The 17,706-nt window shown below is 48.6% G+C and overlaps 1 protein-coding gene across 1 annotated transcript; it reads left to right on the forward strand.

Annotated features, from left to right (window-relative positions):
- Positions 1 to 418: 418 nt before the first annotated feature.
- SESN2 (sestrin 2) lies at positions 419 to 14,243 on the forward strand. Its single transcript, XM_011981729.1, has 9 exons — positions 419 to 486; positions 3,229 to 3,426; positions 3,828 to 4,010; positions 4,125 to 4,337; positions 4,857 to 5,007; positions 5,541 to 5,659; positions 6,332 to 6,522; positions 11,503 to 11,647; positions 12,459 to 14,243. Exons 2-9 carry the CDS (start codon positions 3,283 to 3,285, stop codon positions 12,543 to 12,545), a joined length of 1,233 nt encoding a protein of 410 aa, XP_011837119.1. The 5' UTR covers positions 419 to 486; positions 3,229 to 3,282; the 3' UTR covers positions 12,546 to 14,243.
- Positions 14,244 to 17,706: the final 3,463 nt, after the last annotated feature.

Raw genomic sequence — 17,706 nt, forward strand, 5'->3', positions numbered from 1 at the left:
CATGTGAGAGAAATTGAAGCTGCTTCTGAGGCATCTGGGGTACTTGGCTACCTGGCTTCGGGGTGCAAACTGTGGGGTGTTCTTGTATAAGTTCTCTGGGACCACTGAGAAGGTGGCCTCCTGGAGATGTGCAGCATGGTGGCTATATAGTTCCTTCTCCAGGACCCTCCCATCCCACATGCTGGGATTCCTGGGTCCCAGCCCAGTTCCTGAAGAACTCAGCCTGGAGTGAGCCCTCTTTCTTGCTTACCCTTCCAAACGTGCATTTATCTCCCACCTGGCTCCGCCATCCAAAGGATGCTAGAAAGGTGGGTTTAACAGTTCAGTGGAGCCCCTTGGATAGGAGGAAGAAGCTGGATAGGTAATAATCCTCTTTATTCTCCCTTCTACTGCGGACTGACCTCCATGTGTTCCCCCCAGGAGCAGAGGGAGAGTCGGGCTCGGCGAGGCCCTCGAGGGCCCAGCGCCTTCATCCCCGTGGAGGAGGTAAGCTTGGAAGGGATTAGGGATCTGTTTTCCCTGGGAAGAAAGGACATGGCATATTGGTGGGCAGGCGTCTTTTCCTGTTCCTTAAATTACAGCTTTAAACTATTCCTTTCTGATTTCTGATTCATTTAATTCACAAAACGGCTCTGTGAAGCAGGCACTATGAACTTCATTTTACTGGGAAGAAACAGGCTGAAAGAAATCAAGTGCTAATAGCCAGGTAGTGGCCAAACTTTTTTTTTTTTTTGCATGGCCAAACTTTCGATTCCTAGATCAGTGCCTGTTTCCCTTAAGAAGATAGAACTATCTATGTTTATCTTCTCATCCGTGACTGTACATATATTACATGTTCTTTTCTGTTTCAAAAGTAATATATGTTTATTATTTTTAAAATTTCCATTGTTTCAGAAAGCTCTGATCTCCTGTATCTTCCTACACCCTGCAGAGATCATCACTGTTAACCATTTGCCACTGTTTACTGTGCTTTGTTCAAGCCAATACTTACTTTCAGTACAGAACCAAGGTCATAGTTTACAACTTGTTTTTTTGTTTTGTTTTTCATTTAATACAAGAAAGACATCCTTCATCTACTGAGTCAGTTCATTCATTCATTTACTTAATATATCTATTGAATGATTAATCTGTGTGAGGCACTGTTCTGGTTGCTTGGGATACAGCAGTGAACAAGACAAAAATCTTTGCCATTATGGAGCTTATATTCCAGTGTGTTGGGATAGTGGAGGTACCTTCAAAACATGCAGAAAAAGGTAAAACTAGTTTCCTCATTTTCTTTGGCCTTCAGTGAACAAGGACAAATTTTTTGTTTCACTGGGCGCGGTGGCTCATGCCTGTAATCCCAGCATTTTGGGAGGCCGAGGCGGGCAGATCACGAGGTCAGGAGATCGAGACCATCCTGGCTAACACAGTGAAACCTCATCTCTACCAAAAATACAAAAAATTAGCCGGGCGTGGTGGCGGGCACCTGTAATCCCAGCTACTTGGGAGGCTGAGGCAGGAGAATGGCGTGAACCCAGGAGGCGGAGCTTGCAGTGAGCCGAGATTGCACCACTGCACTTCAGCTTGGGCAACAGTGAGACTCAGTCTCAAAAAAGAAAAATTTTGTTTCCTCTCCTCTTTGCTTTTCCTAAATGTGTAGGGCAAGTAATTAATGAGGTAACAAACGTTTAACCTCCCTCTAAACCCCGTTCCTCCACTCCTTGGTAAATGTAAGGCAAACAACCACTTGCTGATTATTTATGTCTGTGGCCCATAATTCTAAGCTCAGGTATTGCTCTTGTGTTTTATTTTTTCATTTATAAATGACCACTCTTTTTTTTTTTCTTTTTTTTGAGATGGAGTTTCGTTCTTGTTGCCCAGGCTGGAGTGCAATGGCGCAATCTCGGCTCACTGCAACCTCTGCCTCCCGGGTTCAAGCAGTTCTCCTGCCTCAGCCTTCTGAGCAGCTGAGATTACAGGCATGCGCCACCACGCCCAGCTAATTTTGTATTTTTAGTAGAGATGGGGTTTCTCCATGTTAATCAGGCTGGTCTCGAACTCTGGACCTTGGGCGATCTGCCCATCTCTGCCTCCCAATGTCCTGGGATTACAGGTGTGAGCCACCGTGCCCAGTCCAGTCTTTTATAATAAAGAAAAGAAACAGGCAGCCAGGTGCAGTAGCTCACACCTGTAATCCCAGCACTTTGGGACGCCAAGGTAGAGGGATCACTTGAGCCCTGGAGTTCGAGACCAGCCTGGACAACATAGTGGGACTCTGTCTCTATTTAAAAAAGAAGAACGAAATAGGCTTTGGAGTTCATCTGAATTTGAATCTGATTCTGTCATTTGTAAGATCTGTGACTTTGAGCATGGAACAAAACGTCCTGGTTTCCTCATCTGGCAAAGTGGGGGAAATAATAGTATTCACCTCACAGGCTTATTGGCAAGATCCCATGAAATCATGCAGAGAAAACCGTAAGCTCGGAGATGGCATGGAGACAGCACTCAGGAAATGTGAACTATTTTGCACCCGCCCCCATGGTTATATGCATTTGCGGTGTTAGAATAGATGCTCCTGCCGGGCGCGGTGGCTCACACCTGTAATCCCAGCACTTTGGGAAGCTGAGGCAGGTGGATCACAAGATCAAGAGATCGAGACCATCTTGGCTAACAAGGTGAAACCCCGTCACTACTAAAAATACAAAAAATTAGCCAGGTGTGGCGATGTGTGCCTGTAGTCCCAGCTGCTGGGGAGGCTGAGGCAGGAGAATGGTGTGAACCTGGGAGGCAGAGCTTGCAGTGAGCCAAGATCGCACCACTGCACTCCAGCCTGGGTGACAAAGTGAGACTCTATCTCAAAAAAAAAAAAAAAAAAAAAATAGATGCTCCATGAAGGGAGGAGAAACCGGACTTTTACTCTCTGTACCCGAGTTTTCCTACCTAAAAATGGAGAAACAGAACTCCAGTTTTGTTGTTGTGAGAGTTAAATAAGTTAAAATATGCATGCTTGAACACTACTTGGCACATAGCATCGTATGTGTAAGTACTGGCCATTATTATATAAGGTACCTAATAAGTATTCATTGAGTCACTTATTAAAATATCTGATTCTCCCCATTGTTTCTTTTTGGACATGGTGGTGGTTTTTACTTTCTTGCCATTAGAAACCCACTGGAAGAATACGCTGGTCTCTTTGATGAGTGGGGCAGGAGGGAAACCCATGCTGTCCTCCCCTTTGCTTGGCAGGTCCTTCGGGAGGGGACCGAGAGCCTCGAGCAGCACCTGGGGCTGGAGGCACTGATGTCCTCTGGGCGAGTGGACAACCTGGCAGTGGTGATGGGCCTGCACCCTGACTACTTTACCAGCTTCTGGCGCCTGCACTACCTGCTGCTGCACACGGATGGTCCCTTGGCCAGCTCCTGGCGCCACTACATTGCCATCATGGTGAGCCTCTCTGGGCCTGACACTTGGAGAGGTGGCTTTGTGGGGGGTTCTGTCCTTTGATCTCTTTTCTGGGAGCTTTGTGAACTGATTCCATAGACAAGGAGGGAAGGCGGCATAGAGCAGGGAAAGCCCTGGCTTTCTATAACTGTAGAGTTTTTGGTTTTTTCTTGGAAGGAAAATTTTAGGTTTTGAAGAAAGGCATCATTAGTGCTTGCAAACTGAGGTGCAAAAAGGAATCAGGTGGCCTGCAAGCTGGTGGCAGAGCTGGGGTTACTTAGAACTGAGGTTTCCTGCCTCTTGGGCAACAGTGAGCCCTACAACCTCTCCCCTGATGAGGTACCCACCCTGAGCCAGGCACCAAGGGAGGAGGGTGACTCAGGCTCTGTCCACTACCTCCGCAGGCTGCCGCCCGCCATCAGTGTTCTTACCTGGTAGGCTCACACATGGCCGAGTTTCTGCAGACCGGTGGTGACCCTGAGTGGCTGCTGGGCCTCCACCGGGCGCCCAAGAAGCTGCGCAAGCTCAGCGAGATCAACAAGTTGCTGGCGCATCGGCCATGGCTCATCACCAAGGAGCACATCCAGGTGCAGGGGGCAGAGAGACGGGTGTCTGAGGGAGCACAGAGGCCTGGCTGGTGCCTGGTGGGTAGCCCAGGGCAGGCACTGAGCAGCTCTAACCTCCCCTTCTGTCCCCTCCAGGCCTTGCTGAAGACCGGCGAGCACACCTGGTCCCTGGCCGAGCTCATTCAGGCTCTGGTCCTGCTCACCCACTGCCACTCGCTCTCGTCCTTTGTGTTTGGCTGTGGCATCCTCCCTGAGGGGGATGCAGATGGCAGCCCTGCCCCCCAGGCACCTACACCCCCCAGTGAGCAGAGCAGTCCCCCGAGCAGGGACCCGTTGAACAACTCTGGGGTAAGTCACGGGCCTGGGTCTTGATCGGGGAGGAAGCAGGCATGACCTCTGGTCCTTAGGTAGAAGCTGCTGCTTCCCAGTCTTTGGTGCCTGCACTACCTGCTGCTGTGAGAGACCATAGAAAAGTTATTTGACTTTGAAGCTCAGTTTCCTCATCTGTGAAATGGGGAGCTAAGACCCTCTACTCACACTGGGCTGTGAGGCCCAAAGGCTGTTGGTTTTAGCACTTTCAAACTACAAAGTTTACCTTTCACTGAATGATGTGGCCTTGTTTGTTTTAATACAAAAATATAGACACTTTAAAAATTTCCTCTCAGGGAAGTTGTGTCTATTCTGTAGCTTCATAAATGTCACTTTAGGAAGCACAGACCCATGCGCTGTCCAGCACAGTGGCTGGCACAGGGGATGCCCTAGGCCTTTGTGAGCATTAGGAAGACCTGGCCTGTGGGAAGGATGTGTGGAGCTTCCCAGAGGCCGAAGGAGGAGGAGTAGCTGGTCACCACTGGCCCTCTCCTGCAGGGCTTTGAGTCTGCCCGCGAAGTGGAGGCACTGATGGAGCGCATGCGGCAGCTGCAGGAGAGCCTGCTGCGGGACGAGGGGACGTCCCAGGAGGAGATGGAGAGCCGCTTTGAGCTGGAGAAGTCGGAGAGCCTGCTGGTGACCCCCTCAGGTACAGGATCACAGGCATCCAGGCTCCTGGGGCTGCTCCTTCTTAGGCTATCTCTGGTCAGGAGGAGCTGCCTCCTGTGTTCTAGAGGCAGCCACTTCTCAGCTTCCCGTCCAAGAGGTTCTGAGCCTGGGCCTTGAGCTCACTCCTGGCTTTGAATCCTGAACTGCTAGCCTTTCTGGCTGTGTGACCACTGACAAGTCACTTCCTATCTCAGGGCTTCAGGATTGCTATGTGGGGTTAGTGGGGCAGTAGAAGCAAAGATCTTAGCACAGAGCCTGGCCCAGGGGGAACCAATCCATAAATAACTTCCACTTAAGTTATTGTTACCAGGGGCCTCACTTCAAGGGTCCATGGGCCTGATCCACCCCCTCCACAAGGCTGGGCTCCAGCTGAGGTCTTGCCCACTCACTATAGCAAGGGGCTTTTTTGGTCCTCTATTCTGCCTTCCCCTCCCCCATTTGGTGATTAATCAGGAGTGAACGCCTGCATGCCCCCATGCCCCAGCCTCACTGTGACCTCTTTCTGGTCCTCAGCTGACATCCTGGAGCCCTCTCCACACCCAGACATGCTGTGCTTTGTGGAAGATCCTACTTTTGGATATGAGGACTTCACCCGGAGAGGGGCTCAGGCGCCCCCCACCTTCCGGGCCCAGGTGGGGCTCTCTCTACTACTCTTGGCCATTGCTCCACATTTACGAACATGCAGTGGGTGGATAGTTTGAGTAGTTACAGAGTTAGGTACCCAGCTGGGCATGGTAGCTCACACCTGTAATCCCAGCACTTTGGGAAGCCAGGGTGGGAGGATTGCTTGAGCCCAGGAGCTTGAGACTAGCCTGGGCAACATGGCGAAACCCCGTCTCTACAAAGACATTTAAAAAATTAGCTGGAAGGTGGTGCATGCCTGTACTCCCAGCTACTTGAATGGCTGAGGTGGGAGGATCACTTGAGCTAGGAGGTCAAGGATGCAGTGAGCTGTGATTGCACTACTGCGCTCCAGCCTGGGTGACAGCAAGACCCTGTCTCAAAAAAAAAAAAAAAAAAATAGAGTTGGGTACGTTATTCCCCTCAAGATTCCACGAGGGCAGTGGGGTCCCTGTGAATCCTTAAGGAACCCATCTATACCCTAAGCACAGGGGTTGGTGATCGTAAGGAGAAGGTCATCACCAAAGTGTACCTTCCTTGACATCTGAGGCCCAGAGCAAGCAGCACATTAGATTTATGGCACCAGGAAGGAGAACTATGGAGATCCTAGGTCCAGAGGAAGGGGGTCTCTCTGGCTGGTCTTGGGCTCCAAAGACTCACCAATCCCTTCCCACCTACCTAAGGATTATACTTGGGAAGACCATGGCTACTCACTGATCCAGCGGCTCTACCCTGAGGGTGGGCAGCTGCTGGATGAGAAGTTCCAGGCAGCCTATAGCCTCACCTACAATACCATCGCCATGCACAGCGGGGTGGACACCTCCGTGCTCCGCAGGGCCATCTGGAACTACATCCACTGCGTCTTTGGTATCAGGTGAGCCCATGTCCCTTCACCTGGGGCACGTGTGCACTGCGAGTCTTCATTCCGGGTTCACGGTTGTTTCCGTTTTCTTTTTGTTTTTGTTTTTTTTCTTTTCCTTTCTTCTTGCCTATACTATTTTTCAAATCAAATTGTGATTTTGAAAGATGATAGTACTCATTGTTTGAACGTTGTAAATGAAACTCTTTAATTGCACTCCCAGAGGTAACTATTGTTTGATATGTATGTACATATATACACACACACACGTATATACACATATACATATACACATACACACTATATATATATATGTAGAGAGAGTTGTGTTTGTATTTCCATTCCAAGTAGTAATTCTTCTCTCATAATAAATAAGGATAACATAAATGCTCAGTAGGGGACTTTAAATAATGATACATCTATTCAGTGAAATATTATGCAGCTATTACAAATTACAATAGGCCGGGCGCAGTGGCTCACGCCTGTAATCCCAGCACTTTGGGAAGCCAAGGCAGGCAGATCATGAGATTAAGAGTTCGAGACCAGCCTGACCAACATGGTGTAACCCCGTTCTACTAAAAAATACAAAAATTAGCTGGGTGTGGTGGTACGCATTTGTAATCCCAGCTACTCAAGAGGCTGAGGCAGGAGAATCGCTTGAACCCAGGAGGCAGAGGCTAAAGTAAGCCGGGATCGCGCCACTGCACTCCTCCAGCCTGGGTGACAGAGCAAGACTCTGTCTCAAAAAAAAAAAAAATTAGAGGCCAGGCATGGTGGCTCATGCCTGTAATCCCGCACTTTGGGAGGGCAATGTGAAAGGATTGCTTGAGAAACAGGAGTTCAAGACTAGCCTGGGCAACATAATGCAACCTCCATCTCTACAAAAAATTAAAACATTTGCCTGTGTGGTGGCATGCACCTATAGTCTCAGCTACTTGGAAGGCTGAGGTGGGAGGATCTCTTGAGCTCAGGAGGTCAAAGCTTCAATGAGCCATCATTATACCACTGTACTTCAGTCTGGACGACAGAGCAAGACCCTGTCTCAAAAAAAAAAAAAAAAAAAGATGTCTATTTGTATTTCCGTGGGAAAATATTCAGACTGTATTGAGAGAAAAGAAAGCTAATTACCAACAGAAATCTTCTTTATGTTCTTTTTTATATTAAACAGTTTGTGCATGCATGGAAAATGTATGGAAGGCTATACACTAAAATACTGTTTAGTAGTGATATCTCTGCATACTATTATATGATGAATTACATTTTCATCTTTTTGCTTGTTAAATCTTTTCTGATTTTTGTAAGGTGATGGGATCAGATTTGACATGTCCTGTAATTTTCTCTATCTGTGAACTACCTTATCAGCACGAATAGGTATTTTATTATTATTATTTTTTTTTTTTTTTTAAAGAGACAGGGTCTTGCTCTATTGCCCAGGCTGGTCTTGAAGTCCTGGGCTCAAGCAATTCTCCTGCCTCGGCTTCCCAAAGTGCTGGGATTGCAAGCATGAACCACTGTACTCAGCCTGTTTTATGCTTTTAACCACTGCATGGTATCTGTGAGCATGGATGTATTGTGATCATTCAGTCATTTCCCTATTATTGGATATTTAGGTTGTTTGCAGATTTTCACTGTTACAAACACCATGTACGCATCTATGCATAAGTCCTTGTAGATAAATCCTAGATGTGAAATTACTTGTCAAGCATATACGTAGAATAATTAATTGTTTATTTAAAATAAAACAGCTGGGAGTGGTGGCTTGAACAATTAATTTTTTATTTAAAATAAAAACTCTCAGCTGGGAGTGGTGACCTACACCTATAACCCCAGCACTTTGGGAGACTGATGCGGGTGGATCACTGGAGTCCAGGAGTTCGAGACCAACCTGAACTACGTGGTGAAACCCCATCTCTACAAAAAATAACAAAAATTGACTAATTTATTATTGACTCCTGTAGGTCCAGCTACTTGGGAAGCTGAGGCAGGATGATCCCTTGAGCCCGGGAGGCAGAGGTTGCAGTGAGCTGAGATCATGCCACTGTGCTCCAGCCTGGGCAACAGAGCAAGACACTATCTCAAAATAAATAAAATTGAAAAACACAGATAACAAAAAAGAAAATAAAGGCTGGGTGCAGTGGCTCACACCTGCAATCCCAGCATTTTGGGAGGCTGAAGCAGGAGGATTACATGAGGCCAGGAGTTTGTGCCTCAGCCTGGGCAACATAATTAAGACCTATCTCTACAAAAAAATAAAAATTAGCTGAGTGTGGTGGTACATGCCTATAGTCTTAGGTATTCCAGAGGCTGAGACAGGAGGATCACTTGTGTCCAAGAGCTCAAGGCTATAGTGAGCCATGATTGCACCACTGCACTCCAGCCTGGGCAACACAGCAAAAAATAAAATAAAAATTATCCATTATACTATCTGTTCTTATTGTTATCAGTTATCTCCTTCTTATCTTTTCTTTTCTTTTTTGAGATGGTGTTTCACTCTTGTTGCCCAGGCTGGAGTGCAATGGCGTGATCTTGGCTCACTGCAACCTCTGCCTCCCGGATTCAAGTGATTCTCCCGCCTCAGCCCCCTGAGTAGCTGGGATTACAGGCATGTGCCACCATGCCCGGCTAATTTTGTATTTTTAGTAAAGATGGGGTTTCTCCATGTTGGCCAGGCTGGTCTCGAACTTCTCATTTCAGGTGATCTGCCCGCCTCAGCATCCCAAAGTGCTGGGGTTACAGGCATGAGCCACCCATGCCCAGCTTTTTTTTTTTTTTTTTAATTAATTAATTAATTGATTGATTTTTGAGTCGGAGTCGCTCTGTTGCCCAGGCTGGAGTGCAGTGGTGCAGTCGCTGCTCACTGCAACCTCTGCCCCCCAGGTTCAAGCAATTCTCCCTGCCTCAGCCTCCTGAGTAGCTGGGAGGGATTACAGGTGCCCGCCACCATGCCCAGGTAATTTTTTGTATTTTTAGTAGAGATGGGATTTCACCCTGTTAGCCAGGATGGTCTTGATCTCCTGACCTCGTGATCTGCCCACCTCGGCCTCCCAAAGAGCTGGGGATTACAGGCGTGAGCCACCGTGTTCGGCAATTTTTTTTTTTTTTTTTTTTTTTTAAAGACAAGAGTCTTACTCTGTCGCCCAGGCTGGAGTGTAGTGGAGTGATCTCAGCCCACTGCACCCTCCAACTCCTGGGCTCAGGTGATCCCTCTGCCTCATCTCCTTAGTAACTGGAACTACAGGTGGGTGCCACCATGCCCAGCGAATTTTTGCATTTTTAGTAGAGATGGTGTTTCACTATGTTGTTCAGGCTGGTCTCAAACTCCTGAGCTCAAGTGATCTGCCTGCCTTGGCCTCCCAGGGTGCTGGGATTATAGGCATGAGCCACCACACCTGGCACCTTTCTTTTTCTATGTACAAGTAACAAAAGCATATATAATTTACAAAAACAAAATAAGTTGCCATTTCTTTCCCTACTCATTTCAATTGTTTTATTCATTTTCTCAAACATGAGCATGTTTTAGTGAACACGTGAATTTTTTTTCCTGCCTTTCTCACTTAACAGTTTATACCAAACACCAAAAAATTACCCCCAGTTTTAAAAAAGGTACGTGTTCCTTATAGAAAGTTTGTGTTTCTGTGTATTACTAGCTGTAAATCATATTTCACTGAATGGATTGAGCTATACTTAATGAACCATCCTCTTACTCTAGTCACTAGTAGGTTTCCAACTCATGGCTGGCCAAGGACAGGCTGCTTAGAATGTGGCTTAGGCTGGTTTCCGCTCAGCCCTCAGGTCCAGGCTTCTCCGCTCTCCGACATGGTCCTTGCTCCTATTTCTTTGTCTTCCGAATCTGGCCTCCAGTTTTCAGCCAGTCATTCCTCCATCTACACTGATCTGTTTTGACATTGGCTCCCCTTGCTCACTAGACTGGGGATGACTAAGTGGCTTCTAGACTCATCACCAACTTGCTTTTTGGCTTTGAAGAAGTTAGTCATCTTCTCCAGGGCTTAGGTTGCCCATTTGTAGTATGAGTACAAGCTCCTTTTTATCCTTATCCTCTTTCTTCTCCACTGACTTTCCTCCTCTACCTTCCATGGCCTTTACTATAGAGTAGTGGATATGACCCCTGAGCTAGGCAGAGCTGGGTTAAAAACCCATTCCCGGCCAGGCGTGGCGGCTCACGCCTGTAATCCCAGCTACTTGGGAGGCTGAGGCAGGAGAATTGCTTGAACCCAGGAGGCTGAGGTTGCGGTGAACTGAGATCATGCCATTGCACTCCAGCCTGTGCGACAGTGTGAGACTCCATCTCAAAACAAACACCATTCCTTGCTGTATTAACTAGGGCAAGTGACTTCCTTTCTCTGATTCTGTTTCCTCATCTATAACGTGGAGTTGATGAATGTAGTAGATTGCGTACACCATCCAGTCATATACACAATAGTGTAGAGTAGTTTTGACGATTCCACGTGGCGCATAGTTGGTATTCAATACAGCATGCTCATTCTCTGTATTCCTTGAAGTGGTCCCCTGTCAATGAGGCCTGTGATACATGATATCAGCTGTTTCTCCTGACTTTTCTTTTCTTTGTTTTTTTTTTTGAGATGGAGTTTCGCTTTTGTTGCCCAGGCTGGAGTACAATGGTGTGATCTCGGCTCACCACAACCTCCGCCTCCTGGGTTCAAGCAATTCTCCTGCCTCAGCCTTCCAGAGTAGCTGGGATTACAGGCATGGGCCACCACACCCAGCTAATTTTGTATTTTTAGTAGAGGTGGGGTTTCTCCATGTTGGCCAGGCTGGTCTTGAACTTCTCACCTCAGGTGATTTGCCCGCCTCAGCCTCCCAAAGTGCTGGGATTCCAGGCGTGAGCCACCGCGCCCGGCCTACCTTCTGACTTTTCTCAACGCTCTCTTCTTCCCTCTATAGGGTGGGACTGGGGGGAGGGAGCTGCCTCTTGGAGGAGAGCATGAGTAATGCTGCTGGGACCTTTCCATCCAGATATGATGACTATGATTATGGGGAGGTGAACCAGCTCCTGGAGCGGAACCTCAAGGTCTATATCAAGACAGTGGCCTGCTACCCAGAGAAGACTACCCGAAGAATGTACAACCTCTTCTGGAGGCACTTCCGCCACTCAGAGAAGGTATAACCTATACCGGCAGGGCAGGATGGAAGTAGACAAGCCCAGCCAATGGAGAGGGCAAGGGGTTAGGACCCAGTGAGGGTCCCCAGACTGAGTCTGTCCTGCTAGGTGGGACACCTGGGCCCGTTCTGGATTGAAGTCCTATTCCACTGTATGATTTCAGAGTCTGTTTACTCACCTGTAAAATGGGAACGTGGGTGCCTGCTTCACATTAGTGGTAACTTGGTGGACCTGGGTTCAAATCATAACACTATCTCTTGATAGCAATGTGACTTTCGGCAAGTCACATTATCTCGCTGAGGTTTTTTTGTTTTGTTTTGTTTGTTTGTTTTTTTGAGGTGGAGTCTCCCTCTGTTGCCCAGGCTGGAGTGCAGTGGCACAATCTTGGCTCACTGCAACCTCCGCCTCCTGGGTCTCAGCCTCCTGAATAGCTGGAACTACAGGTGCGCGCCACCACCCCCGGCTAATTTTTTGTATTTTTAGTAGAGATGGGGTTTCACTGTGTTGGCCAGGCTGGTCTCAAACTCCTGACCTCAAGATCCACCCGCCTCGGCCTCCTAAAGTGCTGGAATTACAGGAATGAGCCACTGCGCCCGGTTGTTTTAGCTTTAAGGAATACAGAGCTTAGTCATGATAGGAATGAATGTGCTTGTCCTTGTACTAAACTGCTCAGAGCCTTAGCAGAGGCCAGGGCAGCTCTGTAGGAAAGGAAATGGTGAGGTAAGTGGGTCAGGGATCGAGGCAGTCTGGGAGGGGTGTGGGGGGGTGAGGAGTGACATCAGTTGCCAACGTGCCCTCCTCTGTACCCCAGGTCCACGTGAACTTGCTGCTCCTGGAGGCGCGCATGCAAGCCGCTCTGCTGTACGCCCTCCGTGCCATCACCCGCTACATGACCTGACTCCCGAGCAGGGCCTGGGCCCGGACCAGCTCCCCACAAGGACTTCTCTGTCTGGAGACAGCCCCAGACCCTTTTGTGTCCCATGCCCACCCTCCCCACGCTGGAGTGGGCTTGTGTGTGATGTGCAGTCCCCAAGCCACACCCTCCCTTTTCCTCATTGGAATGGACCATTCATTGCACTGACTCTGGGATCTCAGCCCTGTTCCTGGGAGCTGGAAGAGCACTAGGAGATCCCAAGGGACCACACCCTTCCTCCTTCTCCTGCCCCCAGAGGCAGAGGGCACAGGAAAGAAGACGGGCCAAGCTCGGACGTAATATGCCACATGTGTTGTGGCCCTTCCTTAACTGGGAAGTCCCTGGCTGGCCCCCAAGGGAGAGGGCAAATGCCTCCGGGACTGACACTCCAGGCAGGTTTGCCTTCTCTCCCCTGTCATTCCCAGATTTCATTACCTCCCACTTGCCACACCCATCAATGTGAAAGTCAGGGTCACAGCGGGTCTGTGTGTCTAGTTCCCTAAAGGCCTGTTCTGTTGGGCAGGCTGAGGCTGTTGCCCAAATCCTAGTTCAGTTTTTGACTTCCTTTGCCCTTTTTTCCTTTTCTCCATGCTTGACGGTGTGAGGCCTCAGGAGAGAGGCCAAGTACATAGAAAAAAAAGCAGATTATCTTGAGAGAGTTTGAGCCTTTGCTGGTCCCATTGCCTTCTGAAGAGGAGAGAGTATTAGATTATAAATCCTCTTTACTTTGGTTCTTTATGCTTGAGGTTCCAACCTAGAGCCACAGTCAGCATGTGAGAGGAGGAGGAGAGGGAGAATTCTGTTCTCCCAGAGCTGCACCTGCCTCACAGAGGCCAGCACCTCACTCGCCTGCCTCCAGTGGCTCTGCTGCAGATGTTTGCCAAAAAGTTGAGCCTTTCTAGTTGGCTTAGGTGGCACCATGACTCAGTAGGAGGGGCAGGAGGCACCAGGGTTCTTGTTTGGACCCTGCCCCTGGGCCATGGCCAGGTGACCATGGCTACATTGCCAAACCTCTGACTGCCATAGCTGCAGACTGAGAGGGTGGGTCTGAGTCCCCACAATGTCTGAAGCTGCCCCTGGGATTCTCAGGCTAACCTGCCAACAGCAAGTGGATTTTCTTGCAAGATCTTGAAGGCCTCCAGAGACCCCACTTCTGTAGCCAGTGTCTCCTGGGTGCCTTCTGAGGACTCCCACCCCCATACCAGTATCTCATCTGTCCCCTCTCCTGGGGCTTAAGTGGATTGCTTGGAGGCAGAAGCAGCCAAGGACTGATCCCAGTCACTTTCTGTAGCAAATGACTGTGAATTACAACTTTTCTTGCCCTTCTAGCAATCTGTGCCTCCTCTCTGACCAGTTTGGAGGGCAATGAAGAAAGGCAAGGGCCATGCTGCTGCTGTGCAAGGCAGGAGAGGAGCTTGGCCAGCGTGCCACATTTCATACCCGTGCAGGCGCGGAGAAGCAACTGGCACCCCCCTCAGGCCTGAAAGTTCTCCCTGCAAGAAGGTGTGCAGGAGAGAAGAGGCCCCGGCATGGGGCTTTGGGTTCTAGAGGGGATGTGATGACTCTGTAAATGTGCACTGGCTGGGTGGGGAGTGGTATCCAGTGTTCAAGTGCAGAAATCTTTGGCTTTGCTACCAGTTCCATATGATGAGAAATAAACGTTCGCTGAGGTTTTGTTTCATACTCCTTCTTTATGGACTGTTTTTGCAATTTCCTGAAGGTCATGGTTCACCTTGTAGCATAGGCAGAGAGCTGCGATTGCATCATGGGCCTGACCTGATAGCCCCTGCCCTGCCAAGAACTTGTGCCCAGTGACTGTAGGTTGGGACTGTTGGCACTGAAAGTCTACTTGTCCCTTGGACATCCAGTCCTGTCACCCTTCTGTGGCTGCCCTGGCATCATGGAGTAATAATGACCATGGTACTTTGCTAAGCCTGGCCATGGGCTGGGTACTTGGAGACCATTCCTCTGAATCTGCAGCAATCCTGCAAGAGAATCGATTCAGGTGAAGTGACATTGTTGAGGCCACATAGCTAATCGGTGGGGGAGCCAGAACTGCACCCTGCTCTGCTTGACCCTGAGGCCTTGACATTTTATCTGCTGTTCTGTCCACCACTGGACTTCCTCTGTGACAGAGGCTGTTTGAATCTGGAAGGACCCCCTCGTGTCCCCAACCCCACCGCATTATGATTGCCTGCTTATCATCCTTCCCCCTCCAGCACCAAGGAGACAACGCCAGGAACAAAGAGTTAGATGCAGCCCCCAAGCTGTGTCAGTGCCGTTTATGGCTGTGTGACCTTGGCCAAGCTTCTTCTCTGGGCACCAGGAACTAGTTAGCTTATCAGGAAAACCACATCATATAAGAGCTGAGACCACTCCTGCGGGCTTCCTACTTCCTCTAAATACTGCTGTCAGAAAACTAGGTCTCTTCCAGGCAGCCTCCCCTGCTGGACTTTGTGTTCCCCTTTCCCTTGAGATACGTGTTCATTTTTGCAGGATTCCTATACACTTAGCCTTCCTCTAGAGTCATTTGAGAGGGTGTGGGAGAAAGTGAATCACACTTGGAGTACAAAACTTGGATTCTGGTTCTGATTGAGCCACTCACTAGATCGCTGGGGAGATTGATTAATTTCACTGTGCCTCAAGTTTCCTCGGCCATAGAAATGGGGATAAAAGTTTTCCATTTCTTTTCCAGTTGGCATGCATTGGGTGTTTGTTTGAGATGGAGTCTTGCTCTGTCACCCAGGCTGGAGTGCAGTGGCACAATCTCGGCTCACTGCAACCTCCGTCTCCCGGGTTCTAGCACTTCACCCACCTCAGCCTTCCTAGTAGCTGGGATTACAGGTACATACCACCAAGCCCAGCTAATTTTGTTATTTTTAGTAGAGACAAGGTTTCACCAAGTTGGCGAGGCTGGTCTCGAACTCGAACTCCTGAACTCAAGTGATCCACCTGCCTCAGCCTCCCAAAGTGCTGGGATTACAGGCACTGGGCCCAGCCTACGTGGCATGCATTGAGTGTGACTGTTGCTAAATGTTTTCAAATTTAATCTCCCAATCTTCACAACAACCTTGTGAGGAAAGGGGCTGTTCCCTTTCTATAGATGTGGAAATGGAACCTCAAATGAGAATCTGGGGAACAGCAATTTAACAGACCGAACCAATTCAAATTCCAGCTTTGACATTTCATGTCTGCCTGATCATGAGCAAGTTGCTTCAATACTCCCTCCTCAATTTCCTTACCTATGGGATGGGATTAATACCTAAGGTTACAGGAGGGTTGTGAGGATTAAATAATGCATAAAAACCACCTAGCACAGTTCAGGTACCTGGCACCTAGCATTCGTGAGCTGTTCAGGATTCAGAAATTTGCCCAAGGTCATACAACTGAGGTAGAACTTGAATCCTTGTCATTCCGATTCCAGAGTTCTTTGTATTGCCTTTTTTTTTTTTTTTTTTTTTTGAGACGGAGCTGGAGTGCATTGGTGTGATCTCAGTTCACTGCAACCTCCCCAAGTTCAAGTGATTCTCCTGCCTCACCCTCCCCATGTTACCGAGGGTGGTCTTGAACTTCTGGGCTCAAGCGATCTGCCCGCCTCAGCCTCCCAAAGTGCTGGGATTACAGGTGTGAGCCACCATGCCCAACCCTGTATTGCATTATTTTTGTCTCCAAAGTGCCTAAATCCTCAGTATGCATTAAAAAAAAAAAAAAATCATGACAGGTAAGGTGGCTCAAGCCTGTAATCCCAGCACTTTGGGAGGCCGAGGCGGGTGGATCACGAGGTCAGGAGATTGAGACCATCCTGGCTAACACAGTGAAACCCTGTCTCTACTAAAAAAAAAAAAAAATTTAGCCAGGCGCGGTGGCAGGCACCTGTAGTCCCAGCTACTCGAGAGGCTGAGGCAGGAGAATGGCGTGAACCCGGGAGGTGGAGCTTGCAGTGAGCCAAGATTGCGCCACTGCACTCCAGCCTGGGCGACAGACAGCAAGACTCCGTCTCAAAAAAAAAAAAAATCATGTTTTTTAGGCTGGACCTGATGGCTGACGCCTGTAATCCCAGCACTTTGGGAGTCCAAGGCAGGCGGATCATTTGAGGTGAGGAATTCGAAACCAGCCTGATGGTGAAATCCTGTCTCTACTCAAAATACAAAAATTAGCCGGGTGTGATGGTGGGCGCCCATAATCCCAGCTACTCAGGAGGCTGAAGTCTGAGAATTGCTTGAGCCCGGGAGGCAGAGGTTGCCGTAAGCAGAGATTGCGCCATTGCACTCCAGCCTGGGTGACAGAGTGAAACTCTGTCTAACAAATAAATAAATATTTCAAAAATCATTTTAAATTTTCACATGGAATTGAAAACTCAGCTTCAGACTGAATATAATGAATCTATTTTAGACTTCTATAGCCTTCAACTCAAGACTTGTGCACATCTACCCAGGTTGGAATTTGCAGGAGGTTGTTGGTAGCTCAATTATTTTTCTTTTGTTTTTCTGTTTGCTTGTTTGTTTTTGTTTTTGTTTTGAGACAGAGTCACATGCTTGGTTTGAGAACTGGTGACAGTGAGTAGAAAAAGAAGCTGGGGCCGGGCGTGGTGGCTTACGCCTGTAATCGAAACACTTTGGGAGGCCAAGGCAGGCGGATCACCTGAGGTCAGGAGTTTGAGACCAGCCTGACCAACATGGTGAAACCCCATCTCTACTAAAAATGCAAAATTTAGCTGGATGTGGTGGTGCATGCCTGTAATCCCAGCTACTCAGGAGGCTGAGAGAGGAGAATCGCTTGAACCTGGGAGGCAGAGGTTGCAGTGAGCCGAGATATAGTGCCATTGCACTCCAGCCTGGGCAACATGAGTGAAACTCCTTCCCCCAAGGCACGCGCGCGCACACACACACACACACACACACACACACACACACACACAGCTGAGTCTCCTCCAGCAGGTTGCAAACATTCACCAGTGCCCTACAGCAGGTGGATTAGAGAAGTAGTTCACAGACTGTTTTGTGCCTTGGAATCTCCTTAGAGAAACAGTGATTAGAGGCAGAGCTCAGCAATCTGCATCATAACAGTATGAGTTCTTTGAACTGACATTGTGGTTCTTTGAACTGATATTGTGGTTCTAATGTGTCACATGTCCTGGAGACTTAGC

The sequence above is a fragment of the Mandrillus leucophaeus genome, unplaced genomic scaffold (genome assembly GCF_000951045.1).
Source record: "Mandrillus leucophaeus isolate KB7577 unplaced genomic scaffold, Mleu.le_1.0 Scaffold23, whole genome shotgun sequence".
In the NCBI taxonomy this organism is placed as follows: domain Eukaryota; kingdom Metazoa; phylum Chordata; class Mammalia; order Primates; family Cercopithecidae; genus Mandrillus; species Mandrillus leucophaeus.